The 26,814-nt window shown below is 36.4% G+C and overlaps 1 protein-coding gene across 15 annotated transcripts in view; it reads right to left on the bottom strand.

Moving 5' to 3' along the window:
• The window catches only part of kirrel3b (kirre like nephrin family adhesion molecule 3b), a 213,318-nt gene that overhangs the window by 92,862 nt on the left and 93,642 nt on the right, over window positions 1-26,814 (bottom strand). For all 15 annotated transcript variants that reach the window (XM_087795347.1, XM_087795339.1, XM_087795353.1 and 12 more), the window contains one exon: window positions 3,655-3,804. In XM_087795347.1, the coding sequence (XP_087651473.1) occupies window positions 3,655-3,804 (150 nt within the window). The remainder of the gene's footprint in view (window positions 1-3,654; window positions 3,805-26,814) is intronic.

Here is a 26,814-nt window from a genome sequence, read left to right on the forward strand (position 1 = left end):
CTTTTTTTTAACCAGTCAAGAAGCAGAAACAGAATGGCTCTGAAAGGGATTAAATAGTTTGTAAATTGCAAAATATAGTGCGTCTTAGCTCACTTCAGTGAGGTCGGTAAGTAACACCAGAATGAACACATAAGGTAAATATAATTAATTCATGTGAGTTATTTAATTTCTTGCCTATGATTAAGTATTTGAGCAAGAATGGATAATGTTTTAATGATAGCTACAAGAAGGGCTTTGCTGTAATGGGATTGTATCACCGGAGACAGAACCCTCTAGCATTTTTATAGCACAACTGCAAAGGAAAGATGCCATATATTGGTCATGTAGAAAATTGTAAAAATGTACGCCTCTGTACAAAGCAATGCTCAATGTGTACCTAATTCCGATTCCTTAATTAGATTTTGAAGTATTTTTTTTTTTAAATACATACATTCTACATTTTTTAAAATAAAAGTAGCACATCAAAACAGAGGCAAAGATGAATGTGTTTCGTTGTTTATCTTTGGATGGATCTTTTCATTTTAGGACAATCATCAGTTTTGTAATAGTTTCTTTCCTGCTGCTGCGGGTCTCGCTCGCCCATCGTCGCCCTCTCGGCTCACAAGGACAAACGGTGTCAAAACAGTTTCCTTCGGTGAACTCTTCGCATCCATCCACGGATCATCCTGACTGATCCTCCGGTGCATGTTGTTGAGAGTTTACTTTTCTTTAACGAGTCAAGAAGCAGAAACAGAATGACTCTGAAAGGCGTCGCGATGGTTGGCGTTTCGTCTGAATGGTAAATGTCTTTCTGGGTTTAATCACTGCTCGTGTGAGTGGATAAAAGTCCCGCACGAAGCCTCTCTCTATGAATAGCTGAGCAGACCTATATTATTCACATGTTTGATTGGTGGCATGTCGCGCTGCTTTTATGTCTACAGCTGTTTAGCTTTAGTTGTGTACATCTTCCGCGGATCCATCGTTACTCTTTTACCGCTCTGTGCATTTCCCTGTTTAGGTCGGTGATTAAAAGGAACAGCTGTGCTTCTTTTATATTCACCAACTTCAATGGACGGCATTCAGGCTATGGCGCCGTGGTTAGGATGACTTGGCACTTTGAGAGCGTGAGCCCTCGCTCAATATTTATCATGAATTATAGGTTGGTATTCAAGGCGGCTATGAGGAGAAGCTTCTTAACAAACTTCTATGCGTTTTTCATTCAACCGTTTAAAATAAGACGTGTTCCATCGTGAGGTTTCATCTTCAGTCCTTCTTTTCTTCACACAAGTTCTATCTTGTTACTGGTACAATTACACAAAGGCTCACAATCAGAACTAGGTGTTGTGATATATATATACAGTATATCCTGGCACTGATTCAGACATAAACTAATAACCATATAGAAAAGTATGGATTTTTTTCTTCATCGCTTCTGCTGCGCCATTATTCCCCAGCAATATAAACATCCCTCTCCCTGTTGACCAATAAATTGTTTGTGTGTGTGTGTGTGTGTGTGTGTGTGTGTGTGTATGTGTGTGTGTGTGTGTGTGTGTGTGTGTGTGTGTGGGTGTGTGGGTTGGTCATGTGATGTGTGACTCGGACTCTACTCATTGTCAATAAAGTATTCACATATTAATAATGGATTAAGTAGTATGGTGCGTCTTAGCACACTTCAGTGAGGTCGGTAAATAACACCAGAATTAATAGATGAGGTAAATATAGTAAATTCATGTGATTTATTTAATTTCTTGCCTATGATTAAGTATTTGAGCAAGAATGGATGGATTTTCTCTGATAATTACAAGAAGGGCTTTGCTGTCATTGGATTGTTTCACTGGAGACAGAACCCTCTAGCGGTTTTATAGCACAACTGCAAAGGAAAGATGCCATATATTCGTCATTTAGAATAAATGGTAAACATCTGTCCGAACCAATGCTCATTGTGTACCTTATTCCGATTCCTTAATTAAATTGTAAAGTCATTGTTTAAAAATACAAACATTCCACATCAGAACAGATGCAAAGATGAATGTGTTTTGTTGTTTATCTTTGGACAGATCTTTTATTTTTAGGACAATCATCAGTTTTGAAATAGTTTCTTAATATGTGATAAAGGTTAGCAGTAAATGTTTTGGGGGTCACGTCTTTGGCACAGTTCGGTGAAGAGCACATTTTTATTGGTCATCGTCAAAGTAGGCGTGGCTGAGCAAGAGCAACAATAAGTAACAGTGATGGCCAATCATTGGATGGTAGTTAAATGAACTTTGTTTTCTAACCATTTACATTATACAAAGACATTTGAAGCCACATCCAATTTGTACACCTATGGTGGACTGGGGAACATCACCCCCCCCAGATTATTAGTGGCATAAAAAGTGGCTTTGGTTTAAGCATCTGGCTCTCATTGAATTCATACTGCAAGTGTTTTTGAGAGTACTTTTGTGATATTAAAAACAAGCCAATAACTACGTTTATTTATTTATTTTTTCAAGGTTTGAAAAGATCTAATGTCAGTTGTTGCTCTATTCCTGAGTATTTGCTCACCTCAGTCCTGGCTGTGTTTTGATCCTTATGTGTCTCATAAAATAAAAGTAAATAAACAAAATACAATGAAATAAAGCAGAGGAGAATCAAATTAACTCACTGGAACACTGGAGCTATATTAAATTGTTTTTTTTGTCTGTCGTTCTCTTTTAGTCCAGCGACAGTGATTCCTGACCCAAGATGCCTCGTAGACTATACAGGAGAGTTGTTTATTTACTGCCTTTTAAAAGGGTCTCTTGGGTGTTTTTGAGGGTCAGGACTTAAAGCCACTGAGCTTTTATCACAGACAGAAACAAGCGCCTTCCTCAGCGGGTCACAGAACTCACATATTGCAGAAAATAGTTTTTTCTTCTTCCCGAATAGTTGAATAATAATCAATCCAAATACATTTGGTATGAAATCATCATGTATACTGAAAACAAAAACCTTTTTAAAAATCAAGATGTTTAACCATTAATGATGTTTTGTCCTTGGGTTTATTTATTGCAATAGGATAATTAAATAAGGCACTTAAACAAACGCGTTCATTCATTATTTTAATAACTGTAACATAAGACAAAGCTTCCTACTTCATAATTAACCGTAATTATTTATTTATTTTTCTGCTCTAGATACCCTTTTTAGCGCTAATAGGATGAAGGAAAAATATCCTCTCACTAAAAGCACATCCAGTGACTGCATGTTAAGTAGTCGTGTTTTACTCTAAATTAAACAATTAAGTCAATTATAGATGAGTTGTGGTGTAATTAGAGGACAGTGTCTACTGTTTAACAGGCCTTTTAGCCGCCTGCAGCGTCAAACCAGCCCCAATAAGATTATTGATTCTGTATTGTATTTGTCTCCGTCTCTCCCCCGAAAGAATAAATAAAGTAAAGGAGAAAACAGGCTTGAGTAAGGGATAAAGAAGAAGTGTTCAGAACGCCTGCGGTCGTGTTGAGTGACAAGACCTACGACGGCCTCCGCTGTCCATCTGGGGAGCGAGATACTTGGCAGCCGGTGGTTTGTGGGGGTTTAGGACGGTTGCAAATAGAAAGGTTCCAACTGCTTATGGAACCATCTCTTGAACATAATTAATCAGATGAAAATAAAAGTAGGAAAAAAAAGGAAAGACCTTTTCATTTTCCAACTCACCAGTGAGGTCTCTGCCAACCCCGAGTGCCAGACCATCTTTAATCCAAAGGACGATTCCATGGTAACCAGGGATGGCGCAGGGTAACGTCACAGGCTGTCCAGCAACCACCACAAGGTCTTGGGGCTCCTTGGAAAACATGGCCTTCACCCCTGCCGAAGACAAACAATCATAATGTTAGGATGGAGCCATAATCCACGCTGGTAAACAATACCACAGATGGGAGTCATTAGCTCGGTGCTGGGTGATGCATCTTTCATGAGCATGTTGGAATATTTTCACAACGTTTTTCATTTCATTTCTGCAGTATATTGAGAATAAAACCACGGTATACTGTATTTTAAAATGGAAAGATAAAAGACGCATTGCAGAGTATTACTAAAGAGCCTTATACTACAAAGAATCACTAAGTAATACTATGAAGAATCGCTGAATAATACTATGAAGAATCACTGATTAATACCACAAAGATTCACTGAGTAATAATACAAATAATCACTGAGTAATACTACAAAGAATCACTAATGAATACTACAAAGAATCAATCACTGAGGAATACTACAAAGAATCACTGAGTAACACTACAAAGAATCACTAATTAATACTACAAAGAATCACCGAGTAATAGTACAAAGAATCACTAATTAATACTACAAAGAATCACCGAGTAATAGTACAAAGAATCACTAATTAATACAACAAAGAATCACTAAGGAATACTACAAAGAATCACTGAGTAATAATACAAAGAATCACTGAGTAATACTACAAAGAATCACTGAGTAATGCTACGAAGCATTGCAGAGTAATACTACCAAGCATCGCAGAGTAATACTACCAAGCATTGTGCAGTAATACTAGGAAGCCTTGCAGAGTAATACCAGGATGCCTGGCAAAAGAAAATTAAGAAGCATCGCTGAGTAATACTACGAAAACATTGCTAAGCAATACTACGATGCATCGCCTAGTAATACTAGGAAGCCTTGCAGAGTAATATTAGGATGCCTGGTGGAGTAATTTAATGAAGCATCGCTGAGTTATACTACAAAGCATTGCTGTGTAATACTAAGAAGCCTCACGGAATAATATTACATACTACATTGCATTGGGGAGTAATAGTACAAACTACAAAGCATGGCAGAATAGTACTACAGAGCGTTGCTGAGTAATACCTAGTAGCGTCACGAAATAATACAGATTATAAAGTTAGAGAGAATAACAGCGTAATGCTAAGGAGACCTACCAAGTACTAGTACAAATCCTTGCAGATTAATACTCCTACACCTTGGACTTGTTTAGTAATACTGCAGAACAAGGTGGAGCCAATTAATTCATAAAGTGTACAGGTTATAAGGTCGAACTGTGTTTTTGAGAAAATTAAAGGATGTTAAATCCGGGTTACATTTTATTTAAAAAATTCTGTTTTTTCAGACCTTTCTGACTATTTTCTTTGAACTTTATGGTTCCTTAAGTTATTTTCAAGCTTATAAATAAATCACGAAAGAAAAGGCATTGTATTATTCAGAGTTAAATCAGGTTAACTATTAAGTGAGCTTTTACATGAACTGGAGTGTGATTTAAACAGCCTGGATCCACACAAACCTTGACATGAAATGAAAAATGAATGTGCGAAGACTGTAGCGAACACGTGCTAACACCAAGGTGTGAGTGAAGGAGAGACATCCAAGCAGACGTCCATTAGCACCGCACTTGATTCATTTATGAGGGATGCCACCACTGGCATGGACGAAAAAAAGAGTAAAATCCCACAGAAAGCATGATCTGATCCAAGAGTGGTCGGCGGCCACACATCCCCACACCCGTGTTCCTCGACCGTACACGTCCTATTAGCACCAATCTGCTGTCACACGGTACATGTGGTGAGTGGACTCCATTAGAGGTGGAGCGGGTGCTAATAGAGCGGTCGCAGAAATGGAAAAAAAGGTGGTGGGCTGTGAAGGTTTTTCCCTTTTTTTAGTTTTTTCATTATAGCAAAGCCCTTCCAGTAGTTATCAGACACTAGTTTTAATGTGGTACACCGCCCTCAAAAATCTGTCAAAATGTTGGTACCTAAAAGGCTTACTCCGCGAGTATTACTCCGTGGGTCACTGGAGTATTACTCCGCGAGTCATTGGAGTTTTACCCCGGGAGTCACTGGAGTATTACTCCGAGAGTCACTGGAGTTTTACCCCGGGAGTCTCTGGAGTATTACTCCGTGGGTCACTGGAGTATTATTCCGCGGGTCACTGGAGTATTACTCCGCGAGTCACTGGAGTTTTACTCCATGAGTCACTGGAGTATTACTCAGCGGGTCACTGGAGTATTACTCCGCGAGTCACTGGAGTATTACTCCATGAGTCACTGGAGTATTACTTCGCGAGTCACTGGAGTATTACTCCGCGAGTCACTGGAGTATTACTTCGCGAGTCACTGGAGTATTACTCCGCGAGTCACTAAAGTTTTACTCCATGAGTCACTGTAGTATAACTCCGCGAGTCACTGGAGTATTACTCCGCGAGTCACTAGAGTTTTACTCCATGAGTCACTGTAGTATAACTCCGCGAGTCACTGGAGTATTACTCCGCCAGTCACTAGAGTTTTACTCCATGAGTCACTGGAGTATTACTCCGCGAGTCATTGGAGTTTTACCCCGGGAGTCACTGGAGTATTACTCCGAGAGTCACTGGAGTTTTACCCCGGGAGTCTCTGGAGTATTACTCCGTGGGTCACTGGAGTATTATTCCGCGGGTCACTGGAGTATTACTCCGCGAGTCACTGGAGTTTTACTCCATGAGTCACTGGAGTATTACTCCGCGAGTCACTGGAGTATTACTCCGCGAGTCACTGGAGTATTACTTCGCGAGTCACTGGAGTATTACTCCGCGAGTCACTGGAGTATTACTCTGCGAGTCACTAGAGTTTTACTCCATGAGTCACTGTAGCATTATCCTCGACCGTACACGCCCTATTAGCACCAATCTGCTGTCACACGGTACATGTGGTGAGTGGACTCCATTAGAGGTGGAGCGGGTGCTAATAGAGCGGTCGCAGAAATGGAAAAAAGGTGGTGGGCTGTGAAGGTTTTTCCCTTATTTTTTCGCTCAGAGTGGGATAAACAGTGACAGGCCGCCCGTCATCGCGGCGCACATGCGTCCGGACATATGCAGAGACAGAAACTTTCACTCCGATTCGGGATCAGTGGAGATTTATAACTGTCGCTTGGCTGACAGTTTTCTTCAAACTTATTTTCGCTGCCGGGCTGATGGATAGCCGAGCCCGGACATTCCGGTGACTGAGTGTTTTCATCAGTCAACCAAAGCCGGCGCCGCCGTTTACTTCAATCGCTCAAAGAAATTCCAGATTATTTTAAATGCCTCTCATTCATATTCCCGTGGTCTGCGGTTGATGCACAAGACTAGACTCGGGCAGATGCATGTGTACCAGAAGAAGAAGTGCCGCGCATACTAACAAGAACACGCACAATCTGGAATCCTCCGACCGAATCATATGCAAATAAAATGCTGATGGAAGGATAACTGGTTGTAAATTACAATAATAAGCAGAGCGTGTTTTCGTTTTACCGCGTCTTTATATCACGCCACAGTCCTCGTGTGCGGCGCTCGGGCTTTTGTTCAGTATTCAAGTGGAGACTCTTAAACAAACGCAGAGAAAGGATCGATGAACCTTCTCGTGTAACCAACGTCGTTGAAGGAAAACACAGATGAACGTCGATTAAATAATACTCGCGTGATGGATGCATACATGCAGATTCTCCAAAGGTCATTGTGTCAGAATACGACACTTGTATATTAGTGTATGTTAGAAAATATTGATACTGTGATATATATCGCAATATATATATATATATATATATATATATTTTTTTTTTTGTATCGATATTTGTTTTATTATTTTACCTTAGTGATGTGTGGTTTACAGTTCAATAGATATGTTAATAAAATAATTTGATTAACAATTAGCATCCAACTATTATTATATTCATTTATATATATATATATATATATATATATATATATATATATATATATATATATATATATATATAAAATTTGTATTGAGGTTGATGCCATTTAACCTCCAGCCTCTAGATGGCAGCAGTCATTATGTCCCCTACAGCTAAAGGAATAATAAAATACAACACTTTCCCGGTGATGACTGAGGACGAGAGGATACAATGATTCCAGCAGCTTTTATGGCTGATATTTGAACATATTTTGGTTTAAAAAAAAAATTAAAGCAGTTATGACTTCGTCAAGAGTCATGTGGTGTGTAAGTACTAGACAATACTACACATATATACTTTTTACTACACTATCACAACACCAGAGTCAAGTACTGGACACTACTACAAATATATACTTGTTACTACACTATCACAACACCAGAGTCAAGTACTGGACAATACTACACATATATACTTGTTACTACACTATCACAACACCAGAGTCAAATACTGGACAATACTACACATATATACTTGTTACTACACTATCACAACACCAGAGTCAAGTACTGGACAATACTACACATTTATACTTGTTACTACACTATCACAACACCAGAGTCAAGTACTGGACAATACTACACATATATACTTGCTACTACACTATCACAACACCAGAGTCAAGTACTGGACAATACTACAAATATACACACACCCTGAAGTGGACTTTGAATGGTCTAGTGATTGATTAGACTTGTTGTTTGACGTGTAAACTTACAGCACTTTATATAATCTGCTGTCTATTATATATATATATATATATATATATATATATATATATATATATATATATACATATATATATATATATAGAATTCCGTCAGAATTCCAATCTTTACTTGTAGGATTCCAGGTCCTACTGGATTCCAATCTGTACTGTGACATATACATTTATACTATACAAGACTTGCCCTTCAAACTGAGACGACTATTGAACGCTCACTGAGTTCCACACGTGTAGCTTATCTTCTCTCGTCAGCACACAGACGAAGCCCACTAGCATACAGACAGATATTCAACAGATCTTCTGGCGCGTCATGGAAAAACAGTGCAAACACCGGGGAATCTTGTATCTGCTCAGTCGTGGCTGATACAATCAGATAGTTCACCGTGTCCTGTAATTGATTTAGTGCTCTGGAAGGATCTTCTCTCTTGGCAGCAGTGATGCCTTAACGCTTCCAAATACAGCTCCACTATCCTGTCAACCTGCCTTGCTAGATACAAGTCCAAGGCTTGGCCGCTCTCTACCTGAAGGAACAGCATTGATGCTTTGTTTGTTAATCTATTAAAAGAGCTGGGATGTATTCAAGGACCTAATAGGTATGACTGGTAGACACTGAAATTAGGGGTTTGTTTACAATGTTTTCTACAAGTGTAGTCGAGGCTTGTAACCATTGTGTAACTGGTAATAAAATAGATATTTATGATCTTTGATATGTCATCTTTCTATCGCAGTTGCACTATATAATCACTGGTTATGTATCCATTAAAACATATTTTAATCCCATTACAGCAAAGCCCTTCCAGTAGCTTCCAGCCAATAGTTTTAATGTGGTACACAGCCCTCGAAAATCTGTCAAAATGTTGGTACCTAAAAGGCTTACTCTGCGAGTCACTGGGACTTACTCGGTGAGTCACTGTAGTATTACTCCGTGAGTCACTGGAGTATTACTCCGTGAGTCACTGGAGTATTACTCCGAGAGTCACTGGAGTTTTACACCGGGAGTCACTGGAGTATTACTCCGAGAGTCACTGGAGTATTACTCCGCGAGTCACTGGAGTATTACTCTGCGAGTCACTGGAGTATTACTCTGCGAGTCACTGGAGTATTACTCCGAGAGTCACTGGAGTATTACTCCAGGGGTCACTGGAGTATTACTCCGCGAGTCACTGGAGTATTACTCTGCGAGTCACTGGAGTATTACTCCGATAGTCACTGGAGTATTACTCCGATAGTCACTGGAGTATTACTCCGATAGTCACTGGAGTATTACTCCACAAGTCACTGGACTATTACTCTGTGAGACTGCATAGTAATTCACTGTGAATTAACACTACAAAGGCTCACTATGTAATTTTAAAAACCTGCATAAGTACATTAATCACTTATGTATGAATACAAATGTTTTACCTGTCGTATTATTAACAATCCTTTATAAAAGCTTGTGAGTCGTTTATGTTAATTTTTCAAAAATGTATTCACACCAGTCTCCCACGTCACATGACCAACACACACGCGCCTCACTGGTCGACAACAGCTCAACATCACTGGCAGAAATGAAAATATTGGTAAAACAAAAAACCTGCTTAAACAGTTTTTGACGTGTCACCTGTGTAACTTTTGACAGCATAGACGTCGAAAGAACACACTGGGGTTCAACATCTTCAGTCACAGGTAGACGTGGAAGTGTGTCGCCTCTGATTGCGAGAGCTAATTAAAATCCGTCGGCGCTCGTGACACCTGCTCGCTCTCGTCACTCCAGTAGTTAAAGATTGACCCGAAGCTTCATTTAAAGCCTGACTGGGTCACAAACGCAGCAGCTCCGGTGGAAGAATCGAAGCCACGTGTTGATGAGGCTCACGTCGAGGTGGCTTCACTCCTTCGTCACGAGGTTCATCTTTTTCACAGCTGCCGGATCCATCCTCCGGCAGGCATCGTCATGACGATGAGGAAGATATCGAGCCACCTTTTCACGATTTTTTTCTTCTATCCTCTGCCAAGTGTATCGTCGCTGAAGACTGACACGACACCATCGTGAAGTAACGAATGCTCAGCATGAATTCAATCTGCTGATTCTGAAAATAACACTGAATAATGATCAACACTCAGAGTTAAACGAAAAATAATAAAAAACAAATAAAGTCTGTCTAGACGTGATAAAAAAATGAAAACTGTCAGGTGTGTGGGCACTTTCAGAGCCAGAGACCTTTAGCCTGTCGCTGTAGACGCTAGACAGGGACGTGGGTGCGTTTAATAAATGCAGAATTATCATTTTTTTTACTTTCCGACAGTTTTTTTCTCCGTCTAGTCGCATTTATGTCTCGATATGTTAGACAAGTGGAGAACTTGTCGCGCTCGTGCTCACTGATGAATTGACGAAACAGCATTGAAAAGTCATTTACGACCATTTTAAGAAATGTTTGCAGTGAAACATATGAAGTACTATTACATCACAGTTAGGCCTGTGAATACTGCAACACTTAACTTAATATGTCAACATTGAACATGGTTTGGATCTGAACGACATGTTTTTTAAGGTAATGTTTTACTATAAGTAATTGGTTTGCAGTTTTTTGTTTATACTATAGTACACACGTCTATTGTATATTACATAAAAATGTTTTTATTAACTGTGATGTGTGACTCTATTGTATCATCAGTGTGTGTGTGTGTTGTTGTGATGTGCGACTCTATTGTATCATTAGTGTGTGTGTGTTGTTGTGATGTGTGACTCTATTGTATCATCAGTGTGTGTTGTTGTGGTGTGTGACTATATTGTATCATCAGTGTATGTGTGTGTTGTTGTGATGTGTGACTCTATTGTATCATCAGTGTGTGTGTGTTGTTGTGATGTGTGACTCTATTGTATCATCAGTGTGTGTTTGTACAAAACTGTCTTTTCATTGAAATATTAACATTAGAAAATGATCTTAAGCTGAAAATCTTGTTGATCATAGCCACACCCACTCTGCTGTGATTGGTCAAGCATGAACATTGGTCACTGCGCGTCATCAATCCCTGAAGTCTCCAAGTCTCTAATACATGTATTAAATATTTCATTTTGCAACGATTTTACCCCTTGAACGATTCTCCAAATCCCCTCAAGTAATTTTTTTTGGGGGGGGGGTTTAGATCACCAGTATTTCATTAAACACATTATGTCTAATGAATTTACCTAATTTCTCATATAATTTTAGATCAAAGTAGCAGCAAAATAAAAAAAAACATGTTCCCACCCTGTGAACCATCAAATGCTGTTATTTCAATTTTAATGATTTGTTTACCGTTGGACAGCTGATGCGTTTCCGCAAACTCCAGCACTATTTTCCCATCAGCCCTAACTGCTCCCAATTCCAACGCTTGCTTCCAAGCCAATCATGCCAGGAAATTACTGTTACAGATACACATGCAGCCAACTTCTGAGAAATAATCAGCATTCCGTTCGTGCGCCTCCTGGCCACCCGACACCCGACGCCGTGCCCAGGATCATTATCCCAAATATTACTCTGCTGGCCTCGCTCTTCTAATTCGACAATTTGCAAACAAAGGGCGGTCTGAGAATTAAAGGTTGATGGAAGAAGACCTTTCTTTCTCAGTATAGGCTTGTTGTGAATACATTGACGCGACAAAATGACTACACTGGGCACATCAGCAGATTCTATGGATGAATAAACCTAATTATTCAACCAGGGATTGTAGAATATTGTACTTTAAGCTTTCTTACGACACAATCTTCATCATCATCAAATGAACAAAAACTATGAAGTGAAGTTATTTATTCCTAAGCACTTAAAAATATTTTTCCTTCTTTAAAAATGTTTTCTCAGTTTGTGTTGAACTTTAGATATAAAAGCTTTTATTTTAAACCTAGGAGTGAGATAACTCTTGATAAACATTCACCGTCTGCTGGTTTTAAATGTCATCAATTACGGTGTATAAAATATATGGAGTTTATAATCCATGTGTTTCTGTCTCCTCGTCTAGACTATTGTAACAGTTTATTTTGTGTCTGAACAACAAGGATGTGTCTCGCCTGCAGTTCATACAAAACTCTGCAGCCAGAATTCTGAGTCGCTCTAGTAGAACTCACATTTTTCCGATCCTTCAAACTCTTCATTAGTTTCTTTCGGGATCATTTTATCATCTGTGTTTGATGATCTACTGACTCCTTCAAGAAACATCTGTGTTTGATGATCTACTGACTCCTTCATGAAACATCTGTGTTTGATGATCTACTGACTCCTTCAAGAAACATCTGTGTTTGATGATCTACTGACTCCTTCAAGAAACATCTGTGTTTGATGATCTACTGACTCCTTCAAGAAACATCTTATTTGTGCTTTTCCTTGATTCTCTGAGACTCCTGTGTTGTTCTCAGTATTATCTTGACCTTTTAAGTATATATTTTATTGAGTATTGTTTTGATTGTTTAAGCGCTTTGTGACCCTGGTCTAGAAAAGCGCTATATAACTATAACTTACTTACTTACACATGTATTGTTTACAGATGTTTACAAGTCATTAACCGTTATGACATTTACCCTCATTTGCTGCCCTTTTGTTCATTCATTTTGCCCATTATTTTCTGCTGTATTTTAATATATTGATGCAGATTAAAATGTGTTGCAAAAAGTGAAAGAACGGCAGCTTCATCGGATAAATAACGTCAGTATTACTCATTACAAGGTTGTAATACGAGGGATTTGTTAGTATTTTTTCCACACACAAATCTTTGTAATTGGTGTAAATAAGGAGTTAACAAACTGGTAAACCAGAGAAGTCTTTGCAAGATCCTTTTTTTAAAGAAAAATGACACCATCCTTCCACCAATTAGAAATGACTAAACCTCCTCTGAGCCGTGTTAAATCGCGTTGTTAAATGTAAGCAGGATTCACAGAAGCCGGCCTGTGTCATCACACCAACCCTCCTGACCTCCTCCCTGAGCCCCATCATCGCCGCTGCTTACAGCGACAAATGTTTTTGTGCTCCTTCCAGAACCTCATTAGTCATAAGCCACGGCGCCGGCACGCATTCTTCAATTCTCACCATAGGTCTAATGACCGTGATTTGTGCCCTTTAATTATCGTCATCATCATCACTCATTTGACAGTGTCAGTGAAGCATGCCCAGGAAAGATTCACTCATCCATTTCCAAGATGGACGCCAACGGCACGAGTGTTGCCACTGGTGACATGACTCGCGTCCAATCACGAGGGGGAAAATAATTCCGGTAATTGAAACGAGTTTGTGTTATTCGTCGTGAAATATCTCCTGATACATTTGGAATCATAAAGATGGTTGAGTGAGAAGTTGTTTCAAAACCATCAAACCCAAACACCAGACAAATAGTATCTTACAAGTATTTTTTTTTGACAAATAAACGTTTGAGGAAACGTCTGTTGGCAAAAAAATCACTCAAAGAATGAAGATTCAAATTGTAGATTTAGATAATGGATCTAATTCTCTCAGTTTTCCATAAGTACCATCTCGATCAGGAGTGTCCAAACTTTATGTTATCTCTGGGTCAAGGTTACCCAAAGGCCTGAAAACAAATGTGTTTGCGGTAGCCCTTCAGGTCAAAGTGAGACGACCTTCACCACAGCATTGTTATGGCCTTTGACCCTGAGATAACCCGAGGGTTAAAAGCAAGATATTTGATGGAGTAGAAACAATCAGCCAATTCAGAAGTTTGAAATAAAAGGTTCTATATCTTGACGAAAATTAAGAAATTCTTCCCGAACTGACCAGAAGAAACCTTTTCAGTATTAAGGAATAAGAATCGCTTCACTTAGTTTTTTTTTTTTTTACAATTAGTATCTTAAAAATAGTGTCTGTGACAGGTAAACAGTTTTTATTTTTATGATTAAAAAACGTGTATCTTGGGTAACGAGAAGATTTTAAAAGCGTGTCGTGTCACTTTAGCTATTTAGATGAAAAGGTTCTTGTCTGGAATTAATCAAATTTGGTTCTTCAACTGTTTCTTTATTACATTATTCATAGAAAACATCAAATACATTCTTTGTATTCATCTTTATTTTCTAATGAATCTTGTTGAACCCTTTCGTGCATCAAAAAGACTTAAATGCATCTTTTTGCAAAAATAAATGAATAGACACAATAAAACACCTAAATCTTCAACCAGATTCAGTCAAAATAATCACCACTTTGTTTCTTCAAGGACAGAATGTCTGCAGACAAGAAAGAAAAACTCATTGTAGCGAGATGGGTGAAAAAACATCATAAGAACAGTCGCTTCATCTTTTTTTCTTAACGCAAGCTAAATTTACAACACGGAGGATAAGATGTGTCCAAAGATAATTAAATCAATGTTCATTCCCTTTTCCATTATCACATCATTTAATGTAGATTTTACAAGGGACATTGAGCTAATTTCCTATTTCACAGTCCACGGTAGCTTTAGTTCCTCCACCGCAGCGACTTAAATCTCCCTCAGACGCCAACGAAACCAACAAGACTCGTGAGAGAAAAACATGGACATTTGAATCGAAACCTGTACAAGAAATTAATGTTTCAATTATTTTAACTTGTCCAGCTGCTAAAAGAACACGGCGGATAATTGAACAAGACACAAGCTGTGTCTCAAATCACACTTCTCTTAGTGCACTGGTTAGTGTGCATCAGGATAGTGTACGTACTAACTAGTAACTAATCCTCCACATATAGTATCACTGTGTGAAATCAAACTCTGCTGCTACACACTAACAGGAAATGACGCAACAGTTTCTTCTTCTACTACTATTTAACGATGATTTCAAGCAGCCGTAGGAACACTATCACTGATACCATCATAGCTGTGTCTCAAATCTCATACTTGTGTACTTAAACTTAGTATTTTTAGTGCATAAGTGCGTCTCAATTCTTAGAATGTAAATGTAGTGCTCCATACACACTGAACTTTCACTAAAACACACACAAAACTGAGTATGGATCGATGGACACTTTCTACACTAAACAACTCCATCTTATTCTATTCTATTTGTTCAGGTTTTTCCTTGATTTTCTGGAACTCCTGTTGTGTTATCAGTTTTATCTTGACCTTTAAAGTATATACTTTATTGAGTATTGTTTTGATTGTTTAAGTGCTTTGTGACCCTGGTCTGGAAAAGCGCTATATAAATAAAAATTACTTACTTACTTACTTACTTATTGTAACGGAAGTTACGTCACATATATATATTATATATTTTCATATATTTACGTCTTCGCTGCTGATACCGTCGTAAATATCTTGGCAATATTTCTCATATTTCTTGAAACCAAACGTGCTGCCAGCAGGTGGCGATAGTGTTCCTACAGCTGGTTGAAATCATCCTTAAATAGTAGTAGAAGAAGAAGCTGTTGCGTCATTTCCTGTTAGTGTGTAGCAGCAGAGTTTGATTTGAGACATACTATCTGTGGAGGATTAGTTACTAGTTAGTACGTACACTATCCTGATGATACTAACTTCTAGTATACTAAGAGAAGTATGTTTGACACATACTATCTGTGGAGGATTAGTTACTAGTTAGTACGTACACTATCCTGATGATACTAACTTCTAGTATACTAAGAGAAGTATGTTTGAGACATACTATCTGTGGAGAATTAGTTACTAGTTAGTACGTACACTATCCTGATGATACTAACTTCTAGGATACTAAGAGAAGTATGTTTGAGACATACTATCTGTGGAGGATTAGTTACTAGTTAGTACGTACACTATCCTGATGATACTAACTTCTAGTGTACTAAGAGAAGTATGTTTGAGACATACTATCTGTGGAGGATTAGTTACTAGTTAGTACGTACACTATCCTGATGATACTAACTTCTAGTATACTAAGAGAAGTATGTTTGAGACATACTATCTGTGGAGGATTAGTTACTAGTTAGTACGTACACTATCCTGATGATACTAACTTCTAGTATACTAAGAGAAGTATGTTTGAGACATACTATCTGTGGAGGATTAGTTACTAGTTAGTACGTACACTATCCTGATGATACTAACTTCTAGTATACTAAGAGAAGTATGTTTGAGACATACTATCTGTGGAGGATTAGTTACTAGTTAGTACGTACACTATCCTGATGATACTAACTTCTAGTATACTAAGAGAAGTATGTTTGAGACATACTATCTGTGGAGGATTAGTTACTAGTTAGTACGTACACTAACCTGATGATACTAACCAGTGCACTAAGAGAAGTGACTTGAGACACTGCACATGTGTGCTTTTCAAAGCCCATCACGTCAACTGTATCTGAGGGAATGCAAATGTCTGAAGAGTGGAAACATGAGTGTAGCAGGAAGACTCCGTACGTACGCCCTCCCTCGCTCTCTGCATTAGTGGAGCACGACAGTTGCCAAGGCACAATCAAGACGAATCGCCTCGGATCACGACTATAAATTACAAATGGCAACAGCAGGAAGACCCTGCAGGCGTGCGCTTCATCATTAGCCGCGCGGCCAGAAAAGAAGTGAGATTTCATGGACATTGATGTCTGGAATATCAGAGGCCACGACTGGTTTATTAAATATCTCCGGGGCTGATTTATGAGTCTTCTCCGGCGGCTGGGTGGAGTCCAAAGGTCAGCTGCTATGTAGAGGAGATTCTTGTCATCATTCGGCGTTTTCTGTCGACAAACAAGCCTCCTTCGACGTACACACTGATGAGGGTCGTCGATGGTGTGTGTGTGTGTGTGTGTAGTGGGGTTGGCCTTGTTCTTGCAAACCCACAACTTGACCACTGATTATAATTACTCGCATCAACCAGCTGCTCCGGTGGGTTGGTTTCCAAGGTAACTACGGTTCAAAGAGAACAGCTCAAATATTCCGGTTAACATAAAAGTGAGCGCGGACCGTATAACGCTCCTCCTGTGGCGGGTATTGATTAAAAAAATAAAGTCTGGGGAAACGGAGCGACTCACTTTTCAAGCACTTTTTTTTTAAGCGCACACTTTTTGCATAATGGGGCGCCGCCACATAAAAGAGATGCAAATGAGCGGGGAGTAATGGAGGAGAGGAGTCTGGGAGTTCAGATGCCGCCTGATTGAGAAGGAGACCCTCTGCCGCCGCCGCCGCCTCTTGTTTCGCCTGCTTTGTTAACTTTGACAAATTCATGGCTTCCCACCTCTTAAGCGATCTCGTCGTTGGAGTGTTTGTTTTGAGCGCTCGAGGGCAGCGCGGCTATAGTCTCCGTTGACATGTAAACACTTCACACTGACATAATGTGGGGGGAGAGCGGATGATTTGCACTGGGCTAATGTGCCGGTTCTCCACGGAGGACCCCTGGAAGGATCCCGCGTGGAGATTGATAATATTCATTAACGACGACGTTACGCACTCAGGTGGCTCCGTGAGAAAACTGGCTGAGGTCACATTTTCTACTTGTTCTTCCTCTCGCTAGAACAAAACTTTCAGGAGCCTTTTGTCCAGTGTTTTTGCACAGTGTCAAAGTAGGACGTGTGCGTTTCCTGTCGAGCCTCTGAGCCCTTGTTTCTGCCCAAGAAAACAATAAGATCTAGAACAAGATCAAAGTCCTCAGAAATATAAAGCTGGAAGATTTGTACCGGTGTGAGCCGACGCCTTCACCGAGACAGTGACAATGAGATTCACCGGTTCTGTTCTCCCGACTCGTCTATTGCATATACATATATATAAATACATATATATTCGTTTTTCCCACATGAAACAAAAGGTGTTTCTGAGAGTGTTATATCTCACCTTCATCGTAAAGGGAAGTCACTCACTGCTCGTTTCCATTTACAGGTTCTGAGCTCTTTTGTTTGCTACAACCTCCCAGGGATGTGTGTTGGTTAGTAAGTAAGTAAGTAATATTTGTAGATCGCCCTTCCAGACCAGGGTCACAAAGCGCTTAAACAATCAAACCAATACTCAATAAAGTACATACTTTAAAGGTCAAGAAAATACTGAGAACAACACAGGAGTTCCAGAAAATCAAGGAAAAGCCTGCATGAATAAAAACTTGAGATGAGATGTTTTTTATGAAAATAGAGAAACAATTTAATAAGAAAACCTTTAAAAAACTGATAAACAACAACTCACCAGCGATACTGATCTACAGCTCGAAGTTATTCCACGTGGACTGAAGCAAACTTTCACGAATACTTTATCGATGATTGTTATTCATATAAAGTTGAAACACAAACACATTTAATCATAAAAAAAATAGGAAAACACAATAGATTTCCAAACCTACTCAGAATAACTCATGTGTTGCAGAAGATAAAACATGATTCTACTTCATATTGTTGTAGAAAAAATGTATTTTAAAATACTTGATGATGACTTGCTGTAATGTTGCTTTTTCTTATAAATATTTCTAACCATTATGTTTAGTTTTAAGGCTTTTTTTTGTCATTGAATCATTGAACTATACATTTAAACACACAGTATGTAAATATGTGGCGAGCAGACATATTGAGTGAATAACTGTCTGATGAAATTAACTCTTGGTATTAATCACTGTTGATGTAGGATTAATTAAACGACAGCCATGATGCTTCAATGGCAGCGAAACTAATGCCGTGAATTAATCAAATGTTTTTGGATTTATGATTCAATAACCGAGCTCGTCTGCTGTCAAATGTTGATTCATTTTATCTGCTTTTTAAAATGCATCAACATTCAGTCGACAAATTATGCTGTGATTTGTGGAAGAGTTGCTCAAATACCAGACATTGCCTGGCTTTTAAAAAACACATTTAGAAAACATGATTGAACGTAACTCGGGAATAACAGAAGAGACAATGGGAGTAAATCCAGGTTGATGATGCACTGTGAGCTAGAAATCTACCTTATTATATAATTATAAGTATGTATACATTTAATTTATTTAAATTGTAAATTGGACCTATTGACATTTTCAAGGTTCTACGTACCTTTAGAACTTTTTACAATTGGACAAAAAGATATAGCAGTGTCATTATTGTACTGTATTAAAATGATTGATTTATTAATTTATTTCTATAAAGAAGTTTTTATTTATTTTTCTTTTAAGAAAAAGAATTTAGCATAAAGTTTGTACTTTATTTATACTATTTTTAAACATTCATTCATTTTCTACCACTTTATCCCTTGTGGGGGTCGCGGGAGACTGGAGTCTATCCCAGTATCATAGGGTGAGAGGCAGGGGACACCCTGGACAGGACGCCAGTCTGTCTCAGGACACACAAAGACAGACAACCATTCACACACACACTCATGCCTACAGACAATTTCCCCAAAGTTCTCAATCAACCTCTGTATGTTTTTGGACTGAGGGAGGAAACCGGAGTGTCCGGAGTAAACCCACGCAACACCTGGAGAACATACGAACTCCTATTTAATACGTATTTAATATAATTTAAAAATGTCAATGCTTTTTTACACACTTGATTTGATACTTGACAAATAAATAATTAAATTAAATTAAATTAAATTAAATTAAATTAAATTAAATTAAATTAAATTAAATTATTATTAAGAAAATGAATCCAAAGATTAAAAAAGTAATTGAAAAGGTTAATTAAACCATTCTTTATTTTCCGCAAATTGACGAATGTCATTGACATTTTGAAAATCTTCAGATTTACTTGTTTGTTATATATATAGATTACATTCAATCCAAATTGTACATATTTCTATTTTCATTTCCCTTCACCTGATCCAGTCGTCCTGCTTCACTGAGAGCTCGGTCAAAATAAGACATAAAGCTCAGACTCACACACTCTTTAATAAATCTATACGAGATTATGTCCTATTTTTTTCATCGTCCATGGCAACTGAACAATACGTTTCCATTTTTTAACGAGATAAAGATGTGGTAAAAACAATCTCCACTGTTACCTTCACGTAAAATGGTGCAATCATCACACGCTTTTTTTTTTTTTTCCAATCATTCCATTCTGTGCGCTCCTATTAAAGAGATGCCTTCAGTGGCGCTCCCTCTGACTCATAAAATCCCCATTTGACATCCTCCACGGTGGAGACATCCATTTTCCTCTCATCGCCTTCAAACTATTGGCTTCCCTCGGAGACGGCCTCGTCTCATTCTTCCTCGCTGGCTGCTGTGACATTGAAAGAGACCCCTAATCAAAACATTTGTCTTTCCTTCAGCTGCCGCTCAGACCGTTTGAATGAGAGCTGACACCGGAGGGAGACGAATTTGTCCCAATCAGGGCCTCATCTCCGTGTCACCGCCGGGCGAGTGTTTCATCTCGACAGGGCACTGATGAATCCACCACTTAGCCTTGATTTGAAGGAGCAGCTCGCCACTGCTAAAGTGCCAGGTTAAATCACAGCGTCGGTGGCTCAGCCAGGGCCGTCGCCGCAAATGGCTTCACCATAAATGCTCATAAATGTTGCAGATGCAGTGGCGGCGTGGCGGGTGACAGGTGGAGCAGGTTAAATAAAGACTGGAGGAACTAGTCAATGCATATACGGGTCCATCACATGCATGTAGAAATCTTCTTTTAAATAAATAGATTTGCTTGAGGACTAGGCTCAGGACAGATATTTCAAAATTTAAAGTATTATCAATTTGTATTTATTAAGTTATTTTTACACTGAGCTAACAGGGTGAATCTATGGAAGTATATCAGTGCCAGCATAATATTGAATTAATTAATTTAATCTTTTCAAGCATTGATATTTGTCTTTAATATTTTCTATGTTGAAAGGTTAACATTTCTTTTCATCGAATAATTCAATTAAATCATTTCTATATTGACTTTTTTTTTTTTTTTAATATGATTTAATTACAAATCAAAATGTTTTGAAAATATTTTTTTACAGATATAGTTTGATTTTCTAATTCCAATAATTAAAAACTACATTTTCCAAGTTCCATTTATATATATATTTAGCCTTTTAAATATGATAATGTATAATGTATAAAAAATAGTGTTGAAGGTCAATACTGATTTGAAAATATACATTTTAAACAATATTGAATTTAGACATTTTATTTTTGAATTACTGGAAATTGAATAACAAATGCTCATAAATGTTGCAGATGCAGTGGCGGCGTGGCGGGTGACAGGTGGAGCAGGTTAAATAAAGACTGGAGGAACTAGTCAATGCATATACGGGTCCATCACATGCATGTAGAAATCTTCTTTTAAATAAATAGATTTGCTTGAGAACTAGGCTTAGGACAGATATTTCAAAATATAAAGTATTATCAATTTATATTTATTAATTTATTTTTATATGGAGCTAACAGGGCGAAAGTATATCAGTGCCATAATAATATTGAATTAATTAATTTAATCTTTTCAAGCATTGATATTTGTCTTTAATATTTTCTATGTTGAAAGGTTAACATTTCTTTTCATCGAATAATTCAATTAAATCATTTCTATATTGACTTCTTTTTTTTTTTAATATGATTTAATTACAAATCAAAATGTTTTGAAAATATTCTTTTACAGATATAGTTTGATTTTCTAATTCCAATAATTAAAAACTACATTTTCCAAGTTCCATTTATATATATTTTTAGTCTTTTAAATATGATAATGTATAATGTATAAATAATAGTGTTGAAGGTCAATACTGATTTGAAAATATACATTTTAAACAATATTGAATTTAGACATTTTATTTTTGAATTACTGGAAATTGAATAACAAATGCTCATAAATGTTGCAGATGCAGTGGCGGCGTGGCGGGTGACAGGTGGAGCAGGTTAAATAAAGACTGGAGGAACTAGTCAATGCATATACGGGTCCATCACATGCATGTAGAAATCTTCTATTAAATAAATAGATTTGCTTGAGAACTAGGCTCAGGACAGATATTTCAAAATATAAAGTATTATCAATTTATATTTATTAATTTATTTTTATACGGAGCTAACAGGGCGAAAGTATATCAGTGCCATAATAATATTGAATTAATTAATTTAATCTTTTCAAGCATTGATATTTGTCTTTAATATTTTCTATGTTGAAAGGTTAACATTTCTTTTCATCGAATAATTCAATTAAATCATTTCTATATTGACTTTTTTTTTTTTTTTTTAATATGATTTAATTACAAATCAAAATGTTTTGAAAATATTTTTTTACAGATATAGTTTGATTTTCTAATTCCAATAATTAAAAACTACATTTTCCAAGTTCCATTTATATATATATTTAGTATTTTAAATGAAATATGATAATGTATAATGTATAAAATAATAGTGTTGAAGGTCAATACTGATTTGAAAATATACATTTTAAACAATATTGAATTTAGACATTTTATTTTTGAATTACTGGAAATTGAATAACAAATGCTCATAAATGTTGCAGATGCAGTGGCGGCGTGGCGGGTGACAGGTGGAGCAGGTTAAATAAAGACTGGAGGAACTAGTTAATGCATATACGGGTCCATCACATGCATGTAGAAATCTTCTTTTAAATAAATAGATTTGCTTGAGAACTAGGCTTAGGACAGATATTTCAAATTATAAAGTATTATCAATTTGTATTTATTAAGTTATTTTTACACTGAGCTAACATGGTGAATCTATGGAAGTATATCATAGCCATAATAATATTGAATTAATTAATTTAATCTTTTCAAGCATTGACATTTGTCTTTAATATTTTATATGTTGAAAGGTTAACATTTCTTTTCATCGAATAATTCAATTAAATCATTTCTATATTGACTTTTTTTTTTTTTTTAATATGATTTAATTACAAATCAAAATGTTTTGAAAATATTTTTTTACAGATATAGTTTGATTTTCTAATTCCAATAATTAAAAACTACATTTTCCAAGTTCCATTTATATATATATTTAGTCTTTTAAATATGATAATGTATAATGTATAAAAAAAATAGTGTTGAAGGTCAATACTGATTTGAAAATATACATTTTAAACAATATTGAATTTAGACATTTTATTTTTGAATTACTGGAAATTGAATAACAAATGCTCATAAATGTTGCAGATGCAGTGGCGGCGTGGCGGGTGACAGGTGGAGCAGGTTAAATAAAGACTGGAGGAACTAGTCAATGCATATACGGGTCCATCACATGCATGTAGAAATCTTCTTTTAAATAAATAGATTTGCTTGAGAACTAGGCTCAGGACAGATATTTCAAAATATAAAGTATTATCAATTTGTATTTATTAAGTTATTATTACACTGAGCTAACATGGTGAATCTATGGAAGTATATCAGTGCCATAATAATATTGAATTAATTAATTTAATCTTTTCAAGCATTGATATTTGTCTTTAATATTTTCTATGTTGAAAGGTTAACATTTATTTTCATCGAATAATTCAATTAAATCATTTCTATATTGACATTTTTTTATTTATTTTTTAATATGATTTAATTACAAATCAAAATGTTTTGAAAATATTTTTTTACAGATATAGTTTGATTTTCTAATTCCAATAATTAAAAACTACATTTTCCAAGTTCCATTTATATATATATTTAGCCTTTTAAATATGATAATGTATAATGTATAAAAATAGTGTTGAAGGTCAATACTGATTTGAAAATATACATTTTAAACAATATTGAATTTAGACATTTTATTTTTGAATTACTGGAAATTGAATAACAAATGCTCATAAATGTTGCAGATGCAGTGGCGGCGTGGCGGGTGACAGGTGGAGCAGGTTAAATAAAGACTGGAGGAACTAGTCAATGCATATACGGGTCCATCACATGCATGTAGAAATCTTCTTTTAAATAAATAGATTTGCTTGAGAACTAGGCTCAGGACAGATATTACAAAATATAAAGTATTATCAATTTGTATTTATTAAGTTATTTTTACACTGAGCTAACATGGTGAATCTATGGAAGTATATCAGTGCCAGCATAATATTGAATTAATTAATTTAATCTTTTCAAGCATTGATATTTGTCTTTAATATTTTCTATGTTGAAAGGTTAACATTTCTTTTCATCGAATAATTCAATTAAATCATTTCTATATTGACATTTTTCTTTTTTTTAATATGATTTAATTACAAATCAAAATGTTTTGAAAATATTCTTTTACAGATATAGTTTGATTTTCTAATTCCAATAATTAAAAACTACATTTTCCAAGTTCCATTTATATATATATTTTTAGTCTTTTAAATGAAATATGATAATGTATAATGTATAAAAAATAGTGTTGAAGGTCAATACTGATTTGAAAATATACATTTCAAACAATATTGAATTTAGACATTTTATTTTTGAATTACTGGAAATTGAATAACAAATGCTCATAAATGTTGCAGATGCAGTGGCGGCGTGGCGGGTGACAGGTGGAGCAGGTTAAATACTGGAGGAACTAGTCAATGCATATACGGGTCCATCACATGCATGTAGAAATCTTCTTTTAAATAAATAGATTTGCTTGAGAACTAGACTCAGGACAGATATTTCAAAATATAAAGTATTATCAATTTGTATTTATTAATTTATTTTTATACGGAGCTAACATGGTGAATCAATGGAAGTATATCAGTCCCAGCATAATATTGAATTAATTAATTTAATCTTTTCAAGCATTGATATTTGTTTTTAATATTTTCTATGTTGAAATGTGACAATTCTTTTCATTGTATAGTTTAATTAAATCATTTCTATGTTGACATTTTTTTTAAATCTGATTTAATTACAAATCCAAATGTTTTGAGTATTTTATACAGTTATAGTTTGATATTCTAATACCAATAATTAAAAAAATACATTTTCTAAAGTCCATATATATTTTTTTTGTTTTAATTGATTATGAAAATGTTGGTATAATAGTGTCAAAGGTCAATACTGAATTAAAAATATATCTTTTAAACAATATTGAATGAAGACATTTTATTTTTGAATTACTGGAATTACTTTATTGTTGCTGTATCTGTTTTTCTTTCTCCACTATAGTCTTACTTTAACTGTAAAGTGTCTTGAGATAACTTTGTTATGATCAGACACTTGAAATAAAATTGAATTGAATTAAACCTTTCAATATAGAAAGGATTGAATTATTTTTTTTTTTTCAAAGAATCTAATAAGTTAAAAACGACAACATTTCAATGAAAAGATGTTAAATCCATTCATTCTTCAAGTGCCACTGATCTACTTCCACACCACGATGTCACCAGAACGCGGCACTACAAGCAGGAAGCGGGGATTACAAAGGTGTGCTGGGCATCCCTGACAGGAGATAAGTGCTGGAAGTCGGATCCACATTAAGCCACACCTTCACTAAGTACCAGTCAAGACCAGAATAAGAGATCCATTTCAGCGCAGCAGCCGCCACCATAACACTTGACGGCACAGAAGCCATTACCTTTCAAGTCTACACTCACCGGTAAGTGCATATAAGAGAATAAGCAGCCGCTTAATCCCGTAATTTAATTTGGATTCTGTCAGCCTGTCTTTGAAATCAACCCTTAAATGGTCAGAATTTACTGAAAGCCGTTGGAGAAAAAAAACCCGATGAAAACACATGTACTCAGACTGTCCTCTGCAATAAGTTGAACCTCCTTAATCCACCAAACTCTCTCCATCAAGGACTTTACGGCCGCCCACGTAAAAACAGCATCTGCCTTTGGATAAATAAATTTGCTTTTTAAATGGTTTCGATGATGTTCAAAGAAGAGCTTGTCACACTTTATGACATATACAGTACATTAGCAAATGCCATAAAAAGCGCACAGCTGTGCGAGACGCAGTCGTGGCAGGCTTTAGAGGACTTAAGGCAGTCATATAAATGGGAGGGTAATGATAGGAGAGGGTTTGCCAAAAACCTCGGTGGGCAAAAGGCCTAGAAACTAATTGAAAATGCTGTTTTATGTCCATCTGATTTCTCCTCGGAATCCTGAACAGACCCCGCTGTTTATCAAACCACTTATTTAATGGGAAAACAAAAGTAGTATTTTTTGTTCCAAATTAAATGCAGAGAATAGTTGGCGTCTGTCCCCATTTCCAGGATTAGTTTTGTCCATTTTCCAAAACCTGGAGCAGAAAAAAAGGACTTAGAAATACTACTTTTCAAATACAGATTTATAAAATAACATTATTGTCTTCAAACGCCAAATAATTAATCGGACTAGAAGTGGCTCCGGAGTACAAGTCGCTCCAGCCATAAAATACATAATAAAGAAGGAAAAAACATATATAAGTCGCACTGGAGTATAAGTCGCATTTTTGGGGGAAATTTATTTGATAAAATCCAAGAACAGACATGTGATCTTGAAAGACAATTTAAAATAAAACTAGAGGCAACAACAGAATAATGTTACGTTACGTTACATGAAGTGAGAACCTGGTATGTTAACATAACATATGAAGAGTTATTCAGAGAACTATAGCATAAATCACTAACAAGTTTACCAAACCATCCGTGTAACTCCAAATAACTCTTCATCCTCGTGTCACTTTTAAACAACTAACTAACTC

The sequence above is a fragment of the Callionymus lyra genome, chromosome 7 (assembly GCF_982586985.1).
Source record: "Callionymus lyra chromosome 7, fCalLyr1.hap1.1, whole genome shotgun sequence".
NCBI lineage: Eukaryota > Metazoa > Chordata > Actinopteri > Syngnathiformes > Callionymidae > Callionymus > Callionymus lyra.